At 29.8% G+C, this 24,201-nt stretch overlaps 1 protein-coding gene across 1 annotated transcript; it reads right to left on the bottom strand.

Moving 5' to 3' along the window:
• Positions 1 to 16,908: 16,908 nt before the first annotated feature.
• LOC117917746 (glycine-rich protein 5-like) lies at positions 16,909 to 17,542 on the bottom strand. The gene has a single exon (XM_034834122.1). It carries the CDS (start codon positions 17,482 to 17,484, stop codon positions 17,107 to 17,109), a length of 378 nt encoding a protein of 125 aa, XP_034690013.1. The 5' UTR covers positions 17,485 to 17,542; the 3' UTR covers positions 16,909 to 17,106.
• Between the last annotated feature and the right edge of the window lie 6,659 nt (positions 17,543 to 24,201).

The following is a 24,201-nucleotide window of genomic DNA, read 5'->3' as shown; positions in this document are numbered from 1 at the left end:
GGATAATGGGTAGCCACAAGAGAATGGGATTGGGTAGTAAGAAACAATAAAATGATAATTTAATGGTGTATGAGCTTAGTTAGGTTGGAATTGCCAAAATAGAATTTGTGCAAATGATAACTACCTATTGTGAGAGTTTTTGCTTAACTTTGTTCCACCTAGTTGCATGATAAAAAACATACATATTTGGTGCTTGTATTTTGCTTAGTAAACTATGCTAGCTAGCTTTTTGCATCCATAACATTGTCTACCAAGGCAAATTTGTCTTTTTTGATTTCACATTCCTTAATATGCTAGATAAATTCAAGGGCTCTTTTGATTTTAAGGATGGGTAAGTGTTATCAAACATTCCATATTATACAAGTTTCATGAACTTTTCTTTGTTTTTCCAAATTTATAAGTATTTCAATTCTGCAAGTATGATAGGCTTGTGAAGCCAAAGATGTGGAATTGGACACCGGTAAAAATGTTGGATTGCAATGTTGGATATTATATGATACTGTCCCTATTGTGATGTTAGATTGCAATGTTGATGTTTTTGTTTTTGCTTGAGCTGAGAAAGAAAAGAAGATGGCTAGTAACAAAGCTATTAGCTTAGAAGAAACCAAGAACGAGACAATTGATCTTGTAAGTGCTTTCTTTTCTTCTTTTACATTTTTTTTTTGGGTTTCTAAAATAAAAAATGTGGTTCAGTTGAAAGTTGTTTCATTGAGCTAATCACATAATTGTTATGTTTTTGTTTTTTTTTTTTTTTCTATTTTAGATGGGTTTTTTTCAAACAAATACATGATTTTCTTGATATTTTTTGAATTGTGGTAGTTTCAAAAGTTGGTAGTGAGTGACCACGTTTGTTCATGAACACTGAAATTGTTTCTCAATGTATTTTTGTTTGACTCATGTTTATCATGGTTTTGTGACTTATAGCTTGCTAGGATTGGAGAATTTTTGTTTTTGTCTTTTTCCATTTTCACATTTCTTTAAAATCAAACAAGGCTTATTGTTGATGTTTTTCTAGATAATAGTGAGCATTTTCTTGCTAGGATTTGAGATTTTCTCAATAACCAAACAAGAGCAATTATTGATGTGTTGAACCTATTCCTAAGCCAAAGATGAAGATTAATGTTTCTCAACTTATCATTTTTATTGCAAAAGACTCTATAAAAATATCAAACCAGTTCTATTTCTTTTAATGTGAAGTGGATTAGATATATGCCACATTTGAGAGAGGTGCCAATACAATATTCAAAATCCTGCACAAGTTGAGTTCAGGTAAGAAAAACTCAATGTATATGATCGACCAATGAAGTTTTGTAGTATCACTAAATAATTGCTTACACCAGATTTTTCAACTTGATGACCTCCAATAGGATAGAGTCGGTTTTCAAATGACATAATGTAATGATTCTTATTAGGATTTGGTACATGGTCTACTTATTAATATTTGCAAAGTAAACTCTATGGTCATTTCTATAATTCAAAACTATTGCAGGCTAATGGGTATATAAAACTCTTCAAAAAATTCTATGCCATCCCATTTCCCCTGTTTTCATTCCCTACTTTTAACCATTTGCATAATTATTTCCCCTACCTTTTAACATGTTAGATGTAGGGATGGCAATTTTCTGGGCTAATCGGGTAACCCGCCCCGCCCCGCCCCTATTGGGACGGGTATAAAATATAATAAATGGGAATAGATCGGGTATGAGAATATTTTAAAAACCCGAATCGGGTTTGGGACGTGTATGGATTTTGTTCCAACCCGCCCCGCCCCGAATATACATTTACAAAATTACCCTTCAACAACTACTAAAATGTCAAAAAACTCCCCATATATATATACTTCATTCTTCCCCATTTGCCCTAATTCTGACGGCCGCTCCTCATTCTTCTTCTTTCTCTGATACAATGGTCTTTCATTCTTTCCAGCCCTAATTCCGACAGCCGCTTCTTCTTCTTCTCGACGTCCGCTTCTTTTTCTTCTTCCTTTGATGCACTGCTTGAAACCCTATCTCCAGGATCAATACTACTTTTTCTTCCTCCTTCACACCAACTAAAATACTCTGAAATCAATTCCATCTTGTTATTGGTTTAGCCTCAGAGCCCAAAACCCCTCTTTCGCGACATGAAGCTAGTCACAGACTTCGATCTCCTTGCCCTAAATATATGCAACACAATCATTTAGAGCATCTTGCAGTCTTTGTCTGAGAGCACACACACAAAAGGAACGCGAAAGCCTTCGAAGTAATGGATTTGGTGAAGTCTTGGTTCACAGATTGGCTTGAAGAAGGAATCACATCCATGGCTAATATCGACCCATTTTCTCGTTTGGTTCAGTTTTCATTCTGTTCTCTTGAAAATGGTTCAGATGGTTTTTTTTTTTTTTTTGTATTAATTTTGAATCATTTAAGCTAACTATCGGCTTAAAATTATTGAATGTTGTGGTGTTAATTTCAATTTTGATATTATTTTTTCATATTTGGTATATTATCATAATCAGTGAAAGGAAAGTGTATTTTGGGTATGAGATTTGCCAGTTAGGGTTAGGGCTAATGGACATTCAGGATGGGGCGAGGATGGGGTTATTACTTCTTCTGTTAACTGGGATGGGAACCAATCAACTTGCCTCGACACGGGTTTGTGCTGAGGATGGGAAGTAACTGTATAATCGGGTGCGGGAATGGAATGGGAGTGACCTGTCCCAAACCCGCCCCGTTGTCATTCCTAGTTGGATGTGCTTGTTTCTAGCTATAAAAGATAAAATGCCCTTTCTTAAGCCCTTGGTTTGCTAGCTAGTTCATGTTTTGGGTATTCACAGACAACAAGGACATCATCGACATCGTTATAGTCACTAGTGAATTCTGAAGTAAGTTTATTGTGTCTAGTTCACTTCATTTTTCTACTTTTCCTTAGAAATAAGGAATCATGCTCATAAATAATGAATCATGTCCATGGTATATTTTTAGTGTGATAGGATTAACCCAGCTGATGTAGATGCACTAGCAATAACCATAAAGAGAGCTCTTGCTACTTATGGCATTGCTACTTTGACAGAGATGATATGAAACTATATGGCCTTAGATTTTTCCTGGAAGGTTTGTATGAATCTCAAACTAGTTTTTCTTGTTTCTTCTTGTTTGAACTTGAAATCCATAAGGGAACATCTTGTTTTTGGCTACTGGGATTGAATGATAATGCCTTGGGTTATGGTGCAGGGAACATCCAAAGGATCTGGTCTTGGAGGCATGTTCAATGAAATTAATGTATAGCCAGGGTCTACAGCAAGCATGGTCCTACAAATTGTATCTTGCTTTATAATTGAGCTGCTTGCAGATTTTTTATTCCTTATTTTTGAAAATTGTTATTATCAATTTGCAATTGTTCATACTATTTAGTATTTTTTTTTTGGTATATTATAAATTTGGAGCTATCCAGAGTATGTATTATAATTAATATGTGAAAGATTAATTTAATAGGATTGTTAGAATTTGAGCAGTACTTCTCTAGACATCATTTTCTTATAAAGCAGCCCAGCCTAGACGCCCCGACCTCACCTCGCCCTGCCCCGAAAACACATATCGGGGTTAGGATGGAGTGAGGATGAGATTTTAATAGTTTTTTGAAAATGGGAATGGGAGCTCATATCCCGCCCTGCCCGCCTCACCCTATTCCGGGTTTGGGATGGGGATGGAAAATAATTATATGTTTTGGGATGGGAACATGATAGGGGTGTTCCATCCCATCCTTACTTCTCTATACCTTTTTTCCTTGTTAGATCTTCACTTTTTTTTTAATATTTTTTTTTATAAATTTATTATCTTAATTTTGTACTTAATACTTAGTTTAAACTTTTTTTTATATGATTTTGTTATCTTAATTTTATTTGGAATAATTTTTAAGGCTTAACTCAATTTTTATTTTTATTTTTATTTTTTATTCTTAGCTTCATTGTTTTAAGATTAATATTAATCGTTAATTGTTTTTTATGTTTAGGTATTCTTATTTTTATATATTTTAAAATATTATTTTTATCAAATGGTAATATGAGTTTTATAGATGTTTTAAATTAATGATTTCAATTGGTAACCTAAAAATAAATAAATAAAAGATTAAAATATATTCGGTGAATGGTAATATGAGTTTTATAGATGTTTTAAATTAAAGATTTCAATTGGTAACCTAAAAATAAATAAATAAAAGATTAAAATATATTCGTGATAGAAGACTAAGTCTATGCTTAAGATAAAAATACATTCCATTACCATCATTTAGGCGATTGATTTCAAGCTTAAGATTGACCCATTCGAAGTTTAAGGTTCTATCTATGGGAGACTTGAGAGTGCATATTATGCTTAAGAATGGCATTGTTGGACCAACTCTATGCTTAAGAGTGGCGTAGTTGGACCAACTCTAAGCTTAAGAGTGGTATTGTTACCACCCAACTAATTACAATAGTAATGAATTTTCAATGGAAAATCATTATTTTATTTTATATATATATATTTAATTTTTGTTTGTAATTTTAATATTTTTTATTTTTATTTAATTTTTTTATTAATTTTATAATGAAAAAGATAAGAAGATGATGAATTTTCATTAGAAACGTTAGATAGTTAGAATACCAAATGTCATAATATTATGAATTACATGGGGAAGATTTTTCCACTGAGAGTATATATATATATATATATACTCTGTTTTGTAACTGTTTTATAATTTCTACAATTCTCGTACCATAATATTTCTTTCTTTTTTATTTGTTTTTATTTTATTATTACACTTAAAAAAGTTTTAAGGTTTATTTTTAGGTTACCTAGGTTGGAGATCCAAAGCCTATTTATGATGTGAAAAGGAAAGTTTATATATATATATATATATATATATATATTGTATTAAGACATTACCTATAATCTAGTTGGAGTTTAAAGGTCTCATGAAAGAAAAGTTATTCAAAAAGAATTTTTAGAAAAGTAATAGAAAATTGAAGAAAAATTAAAGAAAATCTAGATGTTCGTTGATTTTGTAGATAAGTTTAGAATAATTTTGAGACATTTTTTTTATAGGTTCGGAGTAATTTTGAAAGTTCTTTTTCAAGGGAAAGATCATTGGCAGATTATTTTTTTATTTTTTTATTTTATGTTCATGTTGGAAGATTAATACTATAATTTTTCTGGTAATTAAATTTAAAAGACCATCAACAAAGTTTTTTTATTTCATGTTCTTGTTGGAAGACAATTGGAATATGATTAACGATCCAATTCTTATGACTACAATCGAGATATGTGAAAATTTTATTCTCTAGATGACTTCTTTTGGTTGTTGTTATGGATTTAAAAAAAAAAAATTTAATAACTAATTAAAAATGAAAGTGATATATTTGATAAAGATGATGATTTTATTGAAGTAGCAGTACATAAATTTACTATTAAACAACATATACAATTTTGAGTTATTTTAATATACTAAAGAGGTACTCTCTTAAATAGGATTTAATCATTTTGAATTTTATAACATTTTGTGGAAAGGATTAAGTAAAAAAAAAAAAATCCTCCTTGATAATAGTAAAACCTATTATTAAAATAAATTATTAATAAATACATTTAATAAAAACTTTGTCAACTACCAAATAAAACCAAAAATTAGGATTAATAATAATTATATATACAATTATAAGAAAATAGAAAAATAAAAATCAAACTAAATGATTAATTAGAATGATAAAAGATATTGATTTTTTATTCAAAATTCATCATTTTCTTAATAATAATATATAAAAAGTAATGATATTAAAATGATAAAATAAATATGTAACCAAAACGAAAAAAAAAAAAAATGAAAGAAAATATTGATTTATGTTTAAAGTTAACAATTCTATCAATAGTAAACTATAATAATATAAAAATTAAAACTATAGAAATATATTAAAATGATAAATAAAAAAAATGTTGGTTCTACACACAATCTATTATAATGTGATTATCTATATATTTTTATCTTTTTTTTTTAATTCAATTTATTCATTTTTTTAATTAAAAAATTTTACATTGAAAGAAATATAGCTAAATATCAATAAAAATAAAGTTATTTCGGTTATTTGCAAGAGTTATTTCCTTTTGTTATCTTTCTTTTTATTTAAAATATGTATATATGTATTTTTTTTTATTTTTCTGCATTATTTTTCTTTTAGGATGTACTCAATAAATTGTACTTTTCTTGCTATATATTTTTTTTTCTCAATTCCTATACCTTAAATAATACTCATAATCCCATATTACATTAACAACTTAATACATTTATTTTTAATGTAATATAACAATAGAATTCATATTAATAATTTTACAAAATAAAATATTCAAGAAATATTCAAACTATGAAGACTCTATCACTAAAATAAAATTAACAAAAAAAATAAAATCAATTTCTTTAAACTCTATCACTGAAATGAAATTAATAAAAAATAAATGTTGATATCATAAATTCAATTTCTTACATTATATATATATATATATATATATAAATGAATTTTCTACATGAAAATAAAATGAGTAAAATTTGCAAAATGACTACTTTATATGAAAATGACCTTGTATAAAAAAATTGGTTAGAAATGGTATAGGGATCATTTTCTATTTCTTAATTATACAAAGTCTTTAAGGTTGGATTGATATCTCTACAAATAATTAAAAGATCAAGGACTATTGTTGATTAACTACACCATAAGAAGAGAGTAGAATGTATTCATTCCATATAATGCATAATAAGCTTTCAAGAATATCATGTAGCAAAAGTTACATACAATTTGAATTGTCTAACTTAAATTTATTATTATTATTGTTGTTATTATTATGTGATGGATTTTATTGGGTTTTGGTAGTACTTCACCCTACAACAATGACATGTTACTACCTAGATCCATTATCTAATAAGCCTTGTAGTGATATTAATGACGGTGTGAATATGTAAGTACTCTCTCTATTCCTATATTATCAAATGAAGAAATGTGCCCAAACCATATTTTTTTAGAAGTGTCTTCCTTTATGGTATATGTTTTGAATTCATTCATGTAAAAAAAGAAATGTTTTGAATTCATTCATGTAAAAAAAAAAAAAAGAAAAAGAAAAAAACAAAGTAGTACATGAGGTGTTTTTCTTTTGTGTTTTGTTATTGTTAAATTTCTTATTTATACTTCTTTTCATTATTCCAAATTGTAGGGCTTTGAGAATATGATAAAGAAAGCATCAAGAAGAGAACCTATTTGGAGAAATGCATATGTGACGTTCTTATAGGTTTCTTAAGCTACCCATTTTTCAAAATGTTAATTTTAACCTTTTGCTTACTAAGATATACCTATACCTATAGTGCCCATAACAAGAAGAAGGTGTTGAATGTGGTTATTTTATTATGCGATATATGGAAAAAGATAATTGCAAATGTAAGGCTGCTCGCATTAAAGATATATATAATTTAATTTTTGAATAAATGACATAGTTACAAAACTTATATAGTGTATTTTATTAATTTGACATATCTTTGTTTTATTTTATCAATTTGAAAGATGAAAAACCTATACAAATGATGAACTAAATAAAATAAGAAGCGAGTGGGTTGCATGTATCCATGAAATTATAATATCTAGATAATATATGTATATATGAAAAAATATGGTGATTATAATATTTGAAAAACCTTTTATTTTGAATGATGTGAATTAAAATTTTAAAATAGGTTGGTAGTAAATTTTTTGGTTACTTGAAAGGTATACAACTTCGAATTATAGGTATATTTATTGTAGTGTTTTTGAGACATTAATGCATTATGATATTTAGTTAGTATTCTAGTATTGGTTAGAATACATGGATAGAATCAAATCCTATTAGTAAGGTAATATCATATCTTTGTGACCTTTCTATCAAAATAGCACTCAATCTTTACACTATCTAGCTAAAAGCATGTATTAATATTTTTTTTCTCTGTTTTGTTTTCTTAATATAGTACTGTAGACCCTCAATTTTGTCCTTCTAGCACGTGTCTTTTTAGATATTTGTTCGGTACTTTATAGTAATTCCATTGTGGCCCATTACTACTCATGTAGCCTATCTTTTCTAAGCCACCTTAGGGACTTTGGTTGAGAGATTTATCTAACTTCACTGTGACACTTGGCAGTCCTAATTTAGATTTAGGCTCATTTAGGTACACTTGACCCATTAGGCACCCTAGGCCCATTTAGATACACTTGACTCATTAGGCACCTTAGGCCCACTTAGGTACACTAGGCCCATTAGGCACCAATTTAGGCCCACTTAGGCACACTGGGCCCATTTAGATGCACTTGGCCCACTTAGGCTCACTTAGGCCCACCTAGGCTCACTTGGGCCCATTTTGGCACATCTTGCATGTCTCACGTGGCTTGCATGACTCATTTTTGTAAAATCACATGACTTGACTTTCTATTATTATATTTTTGTTTATTTTATTTATTATCTTGCCTATTTCCTCATTTATTTTATTTTCTTATTATTTTGTCATTTTTCCATAATACTTGTACTGACTTATCTATTTTAATTTAATAATTTTGTTTAAATGCTTTACTTTTATTTTATTACTATTACTACTACTACTACTACTACTACTACTACTACTATTATTATTATTATTATTATTACTACTACTACTACTACTACTACTACTACTTTTACTCATATTTATCATTATTATGATTATTATTTTATTTTATCTATTAACTTTGAAATTTTGTAGGAAAAGTATGGAAGGTGTGCATGGTCACATTGAGATTGATATTCGGAAGATGGGATTTCCTTGGATGCATGGTGGGATGGATACCATATTGAGATTGGAACATACGTTTTGAGAGAGTTTAAGGAAAGGTGGCTCTAGGAGATAAGGAAACAAATGAAGACTGACATGGCTTGGAGAAGGAGATTTGAGTTTGAGGTTTTTCTTTAGAAAGTGAGACAGTTAAAAAAGAAAAGAAAAAAAAAAAAAAAGACTACCAATTTGGTTTTGGAGGAATTATAAGGTTGTGCGTTTAATGGAGAAAGTGAGAGGTTCTTTAGAGGAAAGTGAGATTTTTCCTTAGAAGAAAATAAAAGTCAGCACCTTTTTTTTTTTTTTTTGGAAGCTTGAGACCACATTTGGAAAGGTTTTTGAACACATTTTTGGGGGATATGGTTCGACATGTATCTGGATGGGAATGAGGGTTGTGTCGAGGTATGGAAAATAAAAAATTATGGGCGTGATGAGAAGGGGATTAAAGATGAAATGATTCAGAATAGAAGTGGGGGATTTTGATTTTTTTTTGGCAGAGAGAACATGCAGAGAGAACATGTGGAGAAATTTTTTTTGAGAGAGAACACGCGTAGAACTTAGGGGGAGCAGCAGGACTCTTTGGACAGCGGATTCGGCTGCACATAAGAGCCACATATTTGGGAGGGATATCAGCAACACGAGGTAAGTAAGTTCCCGTTTTTAATCTCGATTTAATTTAGTTTAAATTTAATTTTTTAATTTGAATGTGTTAGTGACTTTAATTCATTAGTTTAAATAATCTTGCGATATAAAGTTTATATTTTGAATTCCAGATTAGTTTAGTTTTAGTTTGAATGTGTTTGTGTTTTTAATTCATTAGTTTAAATAGTATTGTGTGATAAAGTCTATATTTTTAATTCTAGTTTAGTTTAGTTTTAGTTTATGTTTTAGTTTGAATGTGTTAGTGATTTTAATTCATTAGTTTAAATAATTTTGTGAGATAAAGTTTATATTTTTAATTCTGGATTAGTTTAGTTTTAGTTTATGTTTTAGTTTGAATGTATTTGTGATTTTAATTCATTAGTTTAAATAATCTTGTGAGATAAAGTTTATATTTTTAATTTCGAATTAGTTTAGTTTTAGTTTGAATGTGTTTGTAATTTTAATTTATTAGTTTAAATAATCTTGTGAGATAAAGTTTAGATTTTTAATTTTGGATTAGTTTAGTTTTAGTTTATGTTTTAGTTTGAATGTATTAATGATTTTAATTCATTAGTTTAAATAATCTTGTGAGATAAAGTTTATATTTTTAATTCCGAATTAGTTTAGTTTTAGTTTGAATGTGTTTGTAATTTTAATTCATTAGTTTAAATAATCTTGTGAGATAAAATTTATATTTTTAATTTTGGATTAGTTTAGTTTTAGTTTATATTTTAGTTTGAATGTGTTAATGATTTTAATTCATTAGTTTAAATAATCTTGTGAGATAAAGTTTATATTTTTAATTCCGGATTAATTTAGTTTTAGTTTGAACGTGTTTGTGATTTTAATTCATTAGTTTAAATAATCTTGTGAGATAAAATTTATATTTTTAATTCAGATTAGTTTAGTTTTAATTTATGTTTTAGTTTGAATGTGTTAATGATTTTAATTCATTAATTTAAATAATCTTGTGAGATAATGATTATATTTTTAATTCTAGATTAGTTTAATTTATTTTATGTTGTAGTTTGAATGTGTTTGTGATTTTAATTCATTAGTTTAAATAATCTTATGAGATAAAGTTTATATTTTTAATTCTAGATTAGTTTAGTTTTAGTTTATGTTTTAGTTTGAATGTGTTAATGATTTTAATTCATTAGTTTAAATAATCTTGTGAGATAAAGTTTATATTTTTAATTCCAGATTAGTTTAGTTTTAGTTTGAATGTGTTTGTGATTTTAATTCATTAGTTTAAATAATCTTGTGAGATAAAATTTATATTTTTAATTCCAGATTAGTTTAGTTTTAATTTATGTTTTAGTTTGAATGTGTTAGTGATTTTAATTCATTAATTTAAATAATCTTGTGACATAATGATTATATTTTTAATTCTGGATTAGTTTAATTTATTTTATGTTGTAGTTTGAATGTGTTTGTGATTTTAATTCATTAGTTTAAATAATCCTATGAGATAAAGTTTATCTTTTTAATTCTTAATTAGTTTAGTTTTAGTAATAAACACATTCAAACTAAAACATAAATTAAAACCAAACTAATCCGGAATTAAAAATATAAACTTTATCTCACAAAATTATTTAAACTAATGAATTAAAATCACTAATACATTTAAACTAAAACATAAACTAAAACTAAACTAATCCGAAATTAAAAATATAAACTTTATCTCATAAGATTATTTAAACTAATGAATTAAAATCACAAACACATTCAAACTACAACATAAAAAAAATTAAACTAATCCAGAATTAAAAATATAATCATTATCTCATAAGATTATTTAAACTAATGAATTAAAATTACTAACACATTTAAACTAAAACATAAATTAAAACTAAACTAATCCGGAATTAAAAATATAAACTTTATCTCACAAGATTATTCAAACTAATAAATTAAAATCACAAACACATTCAAACTAAAACTTAAACTAAAACTAAACTAATTTGGAATTAAAAACATAAACTTTATCTCACAAGATTATTTAAACTAATAAATTAAAATCACAAACACATTCAAACTAAAACTAAACTAATCTGGAATTAAAAATATAAACTTTATCTCACAAGATTATTTAAACTAATGAATTAAAATAACAAACACATTCAAACTAAAACATAAACTAAAACTAAACTAATTCGGAATTAAAAATTTAAACTTTATCTCACAAAATTATTTAAACTAATGAATTAAAATCACAAACACATTCAAACTAAAACATAAACTAAAACTAAACTAATCCGGAATGAAAAATTTAAACTTTATCTCACAAGATTATTTAAACTAATGAATTAAAACCATTAACACATTCAAGTTAAAAAATAAAATTAAACTAAATTAAATCGAGATTAAAAACGGGAACTTACCTACCTCATGTCGCTGATACCCCTCCTGAATACGTGTCTCTTGTGTGCATTTGAATATGCTGTCCAAAGAGTCTTGTTGCTCCCCCTAAGTTCTGCGCATGTTCTCTTTCAAAAAAAATTTCTTCTCTGCCAAAATTCTTTGCGTGCTCACTCTGCCAAAAACATCAAAATCCCCCACTCTCTTCTAAATCATCTCATCTTTAATCCCCTCCTCATCACGCCCAAATTTTTTTCTTTTCCATACTTGGACACAACCCTCATTCCCATCCAAATACATGTCGAACCATATCCCTTAAAAATGTGCTGAAAAACCTTTCCAAGTGTGGTCTGAAGCTTCCAAAAAAAAAAAAAAAAAAGGTGTTGATTTTTATTTTCTTCTAAGGAAAAATCTCACTTTCCTCTAAAGAACCCTATCACTTTCTCCATTAAACGCACAACCTTATAATTCTTCCAAAACCAAATTGGTAGTCTTTTTTTCTTTTCTTTTCTTTTTTAATTGCCTCCCTTTCTAAAGAAAAACCTCAAACTGCAATCTCTTTCTCCAAGCCGTGTCAGTCTTCAATTGTTTCCTTATCTCCTAGAGCCACCTTTCCTTAAACTCTTCCAAAACGTATCTTCCAATCTCAATATGGTATTCATCCCACCATGCATCCAAGAAAATCCCATCTTCCAAATATCAATCTCAATGTGACCGTGCACACCTTCCATACTTTTCCTACAAAATTTCAAAGTTAATAGATAAAATAAAACAATAATAATAATAATAATAATAATAATAATAATAATAATAATAATAATAATATGAGTAAAAGTAATAATAATAATAATAATAATAATAATAATAATAATAATAATAATAATAATAATAGTAATAGTAATAAAATAAAAATAAAACATTTAAACAAAATTATTAAATTAAAATAGATAAGTCAATACAAGTATTACGAAAAAGTGACAAAATAATAAGAAAATAAAATAAAGGAGGAACTAGACAAGATAATAAATAAAATAAACAAAAATATAATAATATAAAGTCAAGTCATGTGATTTTACAAAAATGAGCCATGCAAGTCATGCAAGCCACATGAGACATGTAAGATGTGCCAAAATGGGCTTAGGTGGGCCTAAGTGAGCTAAGTGGACCAAGTGCCTTGAAATGGGCCCAATGTGCCTAAGTGGGCCTAAGGTGGTGCCTAATGAGCCAAGTGTACCTAAGTAGGCCTAAGGTGCCTAATGAGCCAAGTGTATCTAAATAGGCTTAGGGTGCCTAATGAGCCAAGTGTACATAAATGGACCTAAGTCTAAATTAGGGTTACCAAGTGTCATAATGAAGTTAGATAAATCCCTTAACCAAAGTCCCTAAGGTGGCTTAAAAAAGATAGGTTATACGAGTAGTAATGGACCATCGGGGAATTGCTATAAAGTACCGAACAAATACCTAAAAGGACATGTGCTAGGAGGACAAAATTGAGGGTCTACAAGTATTAGTTTCTAGCATATATAAAATTCAAAAAAGTATCTTTAGATATTTTATTTTATTGCATAACCTTGGGTTTAGTATTATTAGAATAATGGCAGGTAGTATTGTCTATGATGAAACATATATTGGTTTTCCTAAAATAGTAAAAAAAAAAAGAGGTATATTAAATTCTTAGCTTATGATAGAGAAGCACTAGTTCATAGTGTCAAGACAATTGTTCACAATTAGTATTTGATCTTGAGAGCTTAATTTGCATTACTGAACTATAGGATTTTATGTGATTTTTGAAGTGAATCTTGGTGATGGTGCAAAATTTGGAGCTGATTCTTTTTTGTGCATGGAAAGCAATGTTTTCTTATATGGGCTTTGATGATTTTCTCATTTGATAGATTGAAAATCAAATGAAAGTTTTGTTAGTGATGTGTATTTCAACTATTTTGACATGTTCAAAACAAATTATTAAGAATTTAATGAGAATTTGTTTGACTTATACTTTCTTTGAACATATTTATCATAGTTTAATTTAAGACATTAATTGTAATATTATATGTAAATAATTTATTTGGTGTGAGAAGTATTTTTATGAATGGTTGAGTAGATTCAATTTTATATATTAATTTATTGAGAATAAAATTTGTTTATTAATTAAAAAGGGGTTTAATAGCTATGCAATGGAATTAACTCTCTAAACAAATTGAAATAATAATATATTATTTTAGCTTAAAAATTTCTTGATGGTAAAAACATTGAAAAAAAAAATATCAATAAAGATTTAATTACCTTGACAACAATCAACATAATTAATTTTATATTGAGTTACAAAATTGGGTTAACATATATATACTATTGGACCTACATTGACAACTTTGAAACATCGACATTTGCTTGTGGTGATAGTAGGATGCCATCAACATATCTTAAATCTATGTTGATACCTTGATCAATGACGCTAACCCTCGCTATCAACATTGGCTAATAGTGAAGATAATCAAAGAGGGATAGAGTTTGAGGAGAGGACAAGTTTTTAAAAAAGAAAAACTAAAAAAAAAAAAAAATAAGGGTTTTGAATAAGATATTTTATTCATAAAAAAATTGAAAAGAAATATCGTGCTACCCACCTCATCATCTTTACATCGTAATTGGATTTAATGAAAAAAAAAAACCATCCCTAATTATTAATTTAAAAATTTTATTACCATTTAACTGATCATCATCACCTATCATCTAATAAAAGGGTGGTAAAAATAGTATTAAAATCAATAATATGACTAATATTTTCCATCTATCACCTAATAAGAAGGCAGTAAAAATAGTTGTAAAAATGGTGATATGACTAATATTTTCTATCTTTAATTTTTGAATGAAAAATGAGCAATTATTAGAAATTCTCTTTGCAACCATAATTTATCTTATTATAAATCCTCAAGTGAGGGGGATTTGATCTAATCCTCAAGTCAGAGGATTTTATCTTATTATAATTCAAGTTTGATTACATTTAATTTGAACTAGTCGATGTGCTATTTAGGTATGTATTCAAAGACTTATTTAGGCTTGTATTCAAAGGCACAATTGGAAAGGGATTATAGCTTCTAGGGCATGTATTCAAAGAGTTATTTAGGCATGTATTCAAAGGCGCCTTACCATAAATAGACTAGAGCTTCCATATAAATAGACTATATCTCCTGTATAGACATGTATCATCAAAGGAATGGACAGCTTTTATATAAACACGCACATGAATGAAACGCAGGAACATTTTCTAAAATCTCTTATCATTAATTGCTGATATCCTTTATTCTTCTTCCTCTTCTTCCCTCTCCGCCTCCCACCCCCCGGTTGGTAATATGATATTGCTTGAAGGTACGTAGTAGTTCTCTTCACATTTTGAGGTAATTTTATTCGACAATGGCTCTGAAAATGGTCTTAAAAATAACCCAAAATTTCCCATGTATGCATGCCTTTGGGCCTCGTACAATCATTCCATTTTTATTTGGAGGAAAATGACCGAGTGTGGTCATTCATGACCAGTAGGTGAGGCTCATTACTTCGACTGAGAGGGGCCACAACCACCTTCTTGCAAGCTAGCTAGCTACCGTATGATTCATATGAGGTGTGACTAAGGGAATAGTGTCAAACTGACAACAACATTCAATGAGACCCTAAAGAGCTATCTTTGTTAGTGGGTTTTCTCTTCTTTAACCTACCAAGTTCTACCTATCACTTTTCAATTTATAATCACTTCATGAGCTGCTAGTCCTTGTCAAGTTTGAACAATATTTTTGTTGATTCTAAGAACATTGGTGGACCAGTCACATACATAAAGGGAAGAAATTAATTTCCTTGGTCGTGTCTAATGTTGATCTTTTTCAAAAGACAGTTGTCTTTGATCCGGGGAGATTGTTTTTTATTTTATTTTTTATATTTTTTTATTAACAATTAATGTTCATATTGATGGGTAGGAGAAGATATCTATATATTTAGTTTCTAAAACCGGTTCCCATTATTTATCTATATGAAAAATTTCAAGACTGATTAAATTTGGATCATTAAACGAAGTTATCTATATAGAAAATGATATTAATTTCTAAGTATCAAAATATGGGATTAAGATAAGAAATGAGATTATTGTTAAGAAATAAAATGATGAGACTTATAAGTTCATCTAATCACTTTTAATTAATTGCCAATTTCTTTGGTATATATGGTATCAAAAAATGACTTTGAGTAAGGGTAACTCATTCAGAAACTTCACCTCCAATATTGTATTGGCACACTCCTGCTTTGAAGCCCTAACTCTACCCATTGCCATCTCCATCTATACCTCCATGGCCACTACAAAGCTCTGGCCTTCACAATCCCCACCTCTATTGATTCTTTGTGTTTCAGTTTCAAGGCTTTAATTAGACTTCCATGACAGAATCTCACAGTAATGGGGGTCCTTATTCTAGTTCTATTTTTCTTGATAAGTGGAAATAAGGTGGACAATTGGAAATAGTCCACAATAAGTTAGGGGAGTTGAGATAAAACTCTAATCCAAACCCAAAACCTCATCCCAGCTGGAGAATAATTTCAAAATTGATTCTGTGGTTTGAAAAGATGAAATAGCATATGTTGCAGATTCTAAGGTGACATATGATCCATCCTTAGTTCCTGAAGCCCTTTTTAGGGTAAGATAAACCCAAAAGATAACTTCTCTGCCTCTTAATTATATATCTATCTATGACCACCAATTTCTGCAGGACAACCTGTTCTGAATCCTTTTTAATTGCTTTAGAAGGTGCATGGGATCCGTAGTCAATAACTTCATTGCCACTGCTAGGCACATTCATTATCAATTAATTTCCAGGCAGAGCCTCAACATCCCAAACTCAAGTTTGACTTATGGAGATGTGGACCTTTGAAAATAAATGAAATCTTAAAGAACTGAATCAGATGGCGCTCAAGAAGACTCTTCCTTGACCAATGGAATCTCGACCAATCTCTTGGGGTCCAGTGCTTGTTACTACGGATTAATCCCAAATAGTTTTGAGTTTCTTTTATTATGAAATAGAAGCATGATTACATGCTTTCAAGAGCATATTGAAAAAACACAACAAAAAAAGGTTATATTAAATCTCCACTAAAGGAACATGACAACGGAATCTGAAGCAAAGACATGAAGAACAATAAGAAACTAAAAACATGAACCACCTTACACACACGACACACTCAACTCCATAACCCTTACTGGTAGAAGTTAAACTTAAACCTAAAATGAGAACCATGATCACGACAAATTCAAGGGAAAGGAAGAGAACCAGCGCCACCACCAGGACCACCGAGTACACCACCGGTGCCCACTCCACTGCCTATGCCGCCTAGGGTTCCGAGACCACCGGTGCCACCCAAGCCACCCAAGCTGCCGAGCCCTCCTGTCCCACTCAGTCCACCTGCACTACCGATTCCTCCGCCAAGTCCGCTGACTCCACCTAGTCCACCAAATGGCAGTCCAGAACCACCTACTCCTGCAACACCACCGACTCCGCCGAAGCCACCGAGCCCGCCAAAGCCGACGATGTTCTTTTGGTCATCGAGACCAGCATCACTAGGCACAGTCCTTGCAGTGGTGTGAACCACTGCTACGGCAAGCACTGCCATGATAAACCACTTTGCCATCTCTCTCTTTTCTCACTCACTAACTCAAGCTCTAATGCTTCTTTTTGAGTGTTTACTCTGTTGCACCTGAAGGGTGTTGCAGGTCTCCTTTTAAAGGCCTAAAGGGAGGTGGGGGACAGTTGCACGTAGTAAATGAAGTTAAATGCTGATCAGTCCACAGCTTTACTCAGTCGATGGAATTGAACAGGATTTGTTGGAACTATGCTTTGAGCTGCTGAACCTCAGGGCCTCAAATTGATCAACATCTAACAAATAAAAATGAAAATCACTTGCATATCATCATGGCTTCCTTACAGATGTTAGGCCATATGTATGGCTGTGATGGGATTCAGAAACTTGCTCCTGCCAAGATGTGCATGACAGAAAACTTATGTTATGTTTGGTTCCGGAAAATACTAAGAAAAGAAAAAAAAATGCAAAAGAAAATGATTTTTTCATGTTTGGTTGTCTTATGAAAAATATAAAAGAAAATCAAATATAATTAAAATTAATTAAAAAACTTATGTATTTTAAAATTATTTAATCTTTATATTAATGAGTTAAAATAAATAAAATGAGTTTAAAGTAAAAAATAAAAATAATTTATTAACTTTTAATCAATTTTTTTTATTTTCTTTCACTTTTTCTTTCCTTCTATTTTTTTTTTTATATTTTCTTTCCCTTATATTTTCCCTCAAATTTTATGAGAACCAAATATAGGCAAAGTACATGGATAACGGACCACGAAAAATGTCTTTCTCTAATAATTCTTTCGCGTTTTATTTTTCACATCCTGAAATTTTCAATTTGATCTCTTGCTAAGAGAATGTATGGAAAAATTGAATAACAAATTAGATAAAATGATACTTAATACTATCTTAACACCACTCTGTGGTGCATTTCGTCTCTTTGGGCTTACCATATGATATAGAAAGCGATGCAACATAACATAAACAATTCTTGGAATTATTATTATTATTTAAAAAAAAAGTTAAAAGAAATAGTTTTTTTTTTTCCCTTTTTTTTCTTTTTTTTTTTTAAGATCATATTTATGCCATTATTTTATTTTATTCTGAACATGATTTAACAATTTTGGGAGATCAATCCTCTTGTTTCAGATTTTATGAAACCAGTTATGCATGATATTATTTATTTTCAAAATACAATTATATAAATAATTGGAATGGAGACAAAATATTATTTTTTATATATTTTAACTTTATTTTTTTCCATTAAATTTTATTTCGAGGGTGCAGGTAAAGAAGATTATCAATCCACCAAACTGCTGATAATCATTCAATGTTATGTTGGAATCCATCCAGTGTCTCGCTTTGTCATTATAGATGTGTCATTGTAAGATGGAGAATTAATTAAGCCTTGGTTTGTATATTTGATTCTTTTTAGATAAAGTCTAGACGAAAAAAAAAGTGACAAACTTTTGAAAATATTATACTCATAATGAAAAAAGAAAAGAAAAAATTTATAGCTACACCCATTTAATCAAATTAAGATTTTTCATGTTAATTTGAAGTCATGAAAATTATTAGAATTTTTATATAAAAGGATTAAAAGTATGTTTAAGAGTAATTTTATAAAGTGTTTTAAATTTTTTTAATGCTTGAGAGATAAAAAATTTTAAATATTAAAAATTTAAAAAACACCTTCTAAAATCAATATAAGTAATTTATCCAAATAAAAATTAATTAGGTCTCATTTTTCTAGTCTGATGAACATGACGAGAAGTCGGTGAGAACTGACGGATAAAGACCAAGGGTTGCTGAAGCTCCACGGGCAAGTACTAGAGACGAGAGTGAGGTGATAAGTGGGGTAGGGTGAATCAATAACAGCTCCTCAGCTGCCCGTGACAGGACTAGGGCTGAGGATGCTGACCTTGGTGGAGGAGAAAGTAAATGCATTTGTCAGGAGAGTTTGTGGACTCCTATTAGTTTCACCTGTTCTTAAAAATTCATTTAATGACCTACAACTCTCATGCACACATCTTCATGCTCATGTACATGCATGTGAGATATCTATCCCATATGGATCATCTTAACTAAGCCTATTTAGCAACTGTTTTCCACAATAAAATATATTTAAAAATATTAATAAAAAAAACAAGTTAAAAACATTTTAAATTTCAGATTTTTAATTTATAAAACATCAAAAAGTAATTTTAAAAAATTGTTCAAAAAAATTGTTTTCAAAACTGTTTTAAAAAACAATTACTATATACATTTAATTATTTATTTATTTTTTTTAAAGTTAAAAATATAGTTGGAATTTTCATGTAAGAGACAAGTGCTCTTGGAGATTTATATTAAAAAATAACAATTTTTAAAATAAATTATATATATATATATATATTAAGAATAGATATCAACAAATCCTACAAAATTGAAAAACAATGCGGCATATAGTACTTCCACAAATCAAGACTTTTAAAATGTGGAAAAAGAAATAAAAAAAAAAAATACCACCACAAATACCTCTTCATATACTGGTTTACCTTGAGACTCCTAAATATAAATAATAATAAGAAAACCAGACCTGAAAATACAAAACAACAAAAAAATCAGCATTAACTTCAGGATTTGACTTTCATGTGGCTTGGATAAGTTGGTTTGCAAAAATGTAATTCAACTTTTTTAAAGTTATAACACCCGTGAAGTGAAGCCCATAAGTGATTGTGTGGACCCTGCATTTTGGCTCATGCGTTTCCCACTCGATGGTGAGCTCGATTTTAATTTGAAAAATGATTTTATTTATTAAAATAATGACTTGGAGTCGCCACTCATTTTTGTTTTATTTTTAAAGGGTAAACAAAATAAGAAATAAAAACCCTAAGTGTGACTCCTTGTTTTGGAAAAGGCGGTCTGCGAAAAACCGGATCGGGCTTGGGGGTCAGGTTACTTATCGGGAAGGTACGGTAAAAGACCATAGCACCCCTCTAAGTCCCTAAAGTCGGGTCTCTACTAATACAATGAAACTGACGTGGTAATCAACGAGAAAGTCAATGGATACCCACCTAAATCATGCACAATATGAGAATCAAAACACGCAATAGAGATTGACTAGAATGGGAGTGGATGCGTACCTCAGCCACGAGCCATAATGCGCTATCGAGAAACAGGATTAGTGCACAATTAATGAATACAAAATATAGCTCATGCATATCGGAGTGCAAAATGAAAATCAAACAAAATACATTAAGTACGACAATTGACAATCGAAAAGGATCAAACATGGGGCCCCCACCAAAGCCCCAATTATTGTTCATGAATTAGTCTTACAAATTCTGTGTTTTACAATTATGAAGAACTCATTACTGCTTACGTAAAATCAAGAAAATCAGAAGATTATTTAGGAGCCGAACTGGAATTAAAACTATTTGAGTGAAAACTGGATTCTTGGAATTTGTTTGAAAATCGGGGGTCTTGGGAATTAAATTTAAGAGTTGGAATTTTGGGAATTAAATTAGAAAAAAATTAGAATTTTGGAAATTGGAAATTAAGTTCGGAAATTGGAATTTTCAAGAATTGTTTAAAATGGAATTTCAGAATAAATAAGTAAGATAACAATAATTAAATGGATGAATGTGAATATTGAAATTTTGGAATTAGAAATTAAATCGGAAGTCGGAAATTTTAATGAATTGTTTAAGAATGGAAATTTTAGAATAAATAAATAAAATAATAATTAAATAGATTAATGTGAATATCGGAATTTTCAGAAATAGAAATTTAATTCGGAAATCGGAAGTTTTAAATGAATTGTTTAAAAGGGAATTTTAGAATAAATAAATAAAGTAATAATAATTAAATATATTAATGTGAAAATTGGGATTTCAGAAAAATTATTTGAGAACGGAATTTTTAACGATTATTTGAAAATTGGAATAGAAATGGGATTGTTCGTGAAATCGGAATTTTGAGAATCATTTAAAAAGAATTTACGAAAATCAGACATTTGATACCAAACTTTGACACATGAAAAAAAAATAAAAAAATAAAATCCACCATGGAACTACAACTGGGCCATGCCACTAACCACTAATTTATTCAAAAAGAAAACTTGTGCCCAGCCACTTATGAGAAATACCCTGCCACCATGCTACCATGCCACCGTTGACTTTTCATTTATTTAAACTTTCTTATGCCCTTAGTGGATGGCCACTAACAAAGCCCCATTTCTCCGTAGAAGCAATAGCCCGCAGCCCATGTACACTCGGCAACGCACAAGTCACCATGCGGAGCCTCATTCCACCTCCTAAAAGGCAGCAAGAGACTCGTGACATGCTTAAAAACATCATGACTAGGTATCTCGTGACATTTGCATGGAGCTTCGTTTACATGGGTATGGATATGGATGGGGAGAAACGGGCACGAAATGGGCATGAGCATGGAGTGAGCAAGATGCAGCCATGCATGGCCATGCATGGCCATGCAAAAGTGGTAAGTGATGGGTTCAAAGGATAGGTGAACAACGAGGAAGCTGGATAGAGATGTGGGCATAAATGGTGATCAGTCCAAGTGGTTTTGGGTGTGTGCGTTGTGTAGTGAGAGGAAATGTGAGGGATGAAAAATGGGTGTGGGCATGGGAGTATGAGACATGGATATAAAGAGAGAAGGGGAGGGGGACCATGCGTGCCAAGCGGATGTGGAAATGAGAAAACATCAATGAGGATGGATGGAGATATGACTGTGGGCTGATGTTGACTGTTTCCACAAGTTTTGCATTTACACCTTTCATCTTTAAAGAGTATCTCATTCCGTTGATGCAACTGTAAAATCTGAGTAAGGAGACTTTTCTTGTATTTCATGGCAACAGTCCCAAACAGAGCACCAACTCAATAATCAGACTCAAAACCCTCATTCCATGGCGGATAGGTCACCTGTACTCTTGGATAACCTCCAAACATTCACCTACCGAGGATATGCCTTTGAGAACCCTTTGTTCCCATAGGCAGAGATGAAGAAAAAAAATTAAATAAAATGATGCGCCCCAGGAGCAGGTACGAGAACAGGGGAAGATGGAGAAAACAGAGCACGAAGTGCTGGAGTGGAAACAAAATCCATACATGCTAAATCTGGAACCAATATGCTTAGGTGGAGGGATATATTGAAAATAGATCTCAATCAAATCTTCAAAGAAGAAACAAGACATGAATACCAAAATAGAAGTCTGAAAGTGGATTGAAGACCAAGCTAAAAACCAAGCATAATGTGTAAGCGAACGAGCTCAAATCCCATAAGAACATGATAAAATCCACAAGGCTCACATGCAGACATCAGAATAAATATATAATAAAAAAACTAGTGATCCCATAAATCATAACTGAAACTAGATGAAAGCAAAGAAATCCATTTAACATAAAACTATACCTATGCTATCCTTCCTTCAGCAACACCCTTCGCAGAAAGATGAACCTCCCTCTCTCTAATAGAAATGCGATCCCCCCAAAACGCTCCTGCTCTTCCCAGCCAAAAAAAAAAATCTCCTCCTTCTTCGCCTGGCTTCCCCCCCGTATATCTTTTTTTTCTCCCCAGGAAGCCACTACCAGCTCCACTATTCCTCCATCAGCCAGCATGGCGTCTCTGACTACTAGCATCGCCCACCATGCTGCAGCGGGTCTCTCCTTCTCTCAGAAAGGGGGTCCCCCCCTCCTACTAAAAAACTTCCTCTCCCCCGGGTCTTCAGGTGCCCTTTTCTTTTTTAAGTTATGAAAACCAATATTAATGGAATAGTCTCAACATGGCTTGAAAAGAGGGGTCTATAGATTGGTAGTGGTATGTTGGTTCTGAAAAATATTAATGAAAGAAAAAATATATATAAAAAAATATTTTTTTATATTTGTTTGTATTATAAAAAATACAAAAAAGTTAAATATAATAAAAAAGGATAAGAAATTTATATATTTTTAAATTATTTAATGTGAGAATTAAATAAGTGAAACGAGTTTATTGATTTTAAATCTATTATTTATTTATTTATTGTTTTATCTTTTTTCTTTATTTTCTTTTCTTCAAATTCTATGGGAATTAACCGTATACTACATTTGTTTTAATGTGAAAAAGGAGTTTTTCACAAAAGATGCATTTTTCATAGAAATTTTTTATTTTTAATGAGGAAAGATTTGTTTATGCATGAAAAAAAGAATATTTAGTCACATTATATACCTGTGATATATAATTTTTTGTATATAATTTTTAGTTATGAAATTAATATTTATAGCAAGAAAATCATATTTAAAGACAATATTTATGGATGGAAAATAGGTTTTTAAAATTTTTTGCAATAAAATTTTAATTTACACCAATAAATCCCATTTATCCACAAAATCAATTTGTAATGAATAGTTTTGTATTTATAAATTATTTGATAGAATTTTGAAAGAGATGAAATTATCAAATTGACGATAAAAATATTGTTTTATAGGTGAAATTGATTAAACATGAGGATGATGATGGCTTATATAAAACATTTATTAATTGTTTAAAATAATTTAAAACTCAAAAATCGATATAATTAGTACTACAAAGTCGTGAAACTTAATAATATTAAAAAGTTATAGACCAAAATTTATTTTATGACATATTTAGCTTCTTCTTTACATATATCATATTTTTACTAATTTTTTCATTAGATAAATAAATTTCAAATCAAGCAAGACCTATTGAGTTGGATTCATGAATGACTTTAATAATTTTTAAAAATAACTTAAAACTCAAATAATGATCC

The sequence above is a fragment of the Vitis riparia genome, chromosome 7 (genome assembly GCF_004353265.1).
Source record: "Vitis riparia cultivar Riparia Gloire de Montpellier isolate 1030 chromosome 7, EGFV_Vit.rip_1.0, whole genome shotgun sequence".
In the NCBI taxonomy this organism is placed as follows: Eukaryota; Viridiplantae; Streptophyta; class Magnoliopsida; order Vitales; family Vitaceae; genus Vitis; species Vitis riparia.
Note: the sequence above shows the minus strand (reverse complement) of the source record. Positions and strands in the feature narration are given on the sequence as shown.

What these genes read in the sequence shown, in the direction of transcription:
- LOC117917746 (XM_034834122.1), bottom strand. Translation starts at nt 17,484, where the DNA reads ATGGCAAAGTGGTTTATCATGGCAGTGCTTGCCGTAGCAGTGGTTCAC.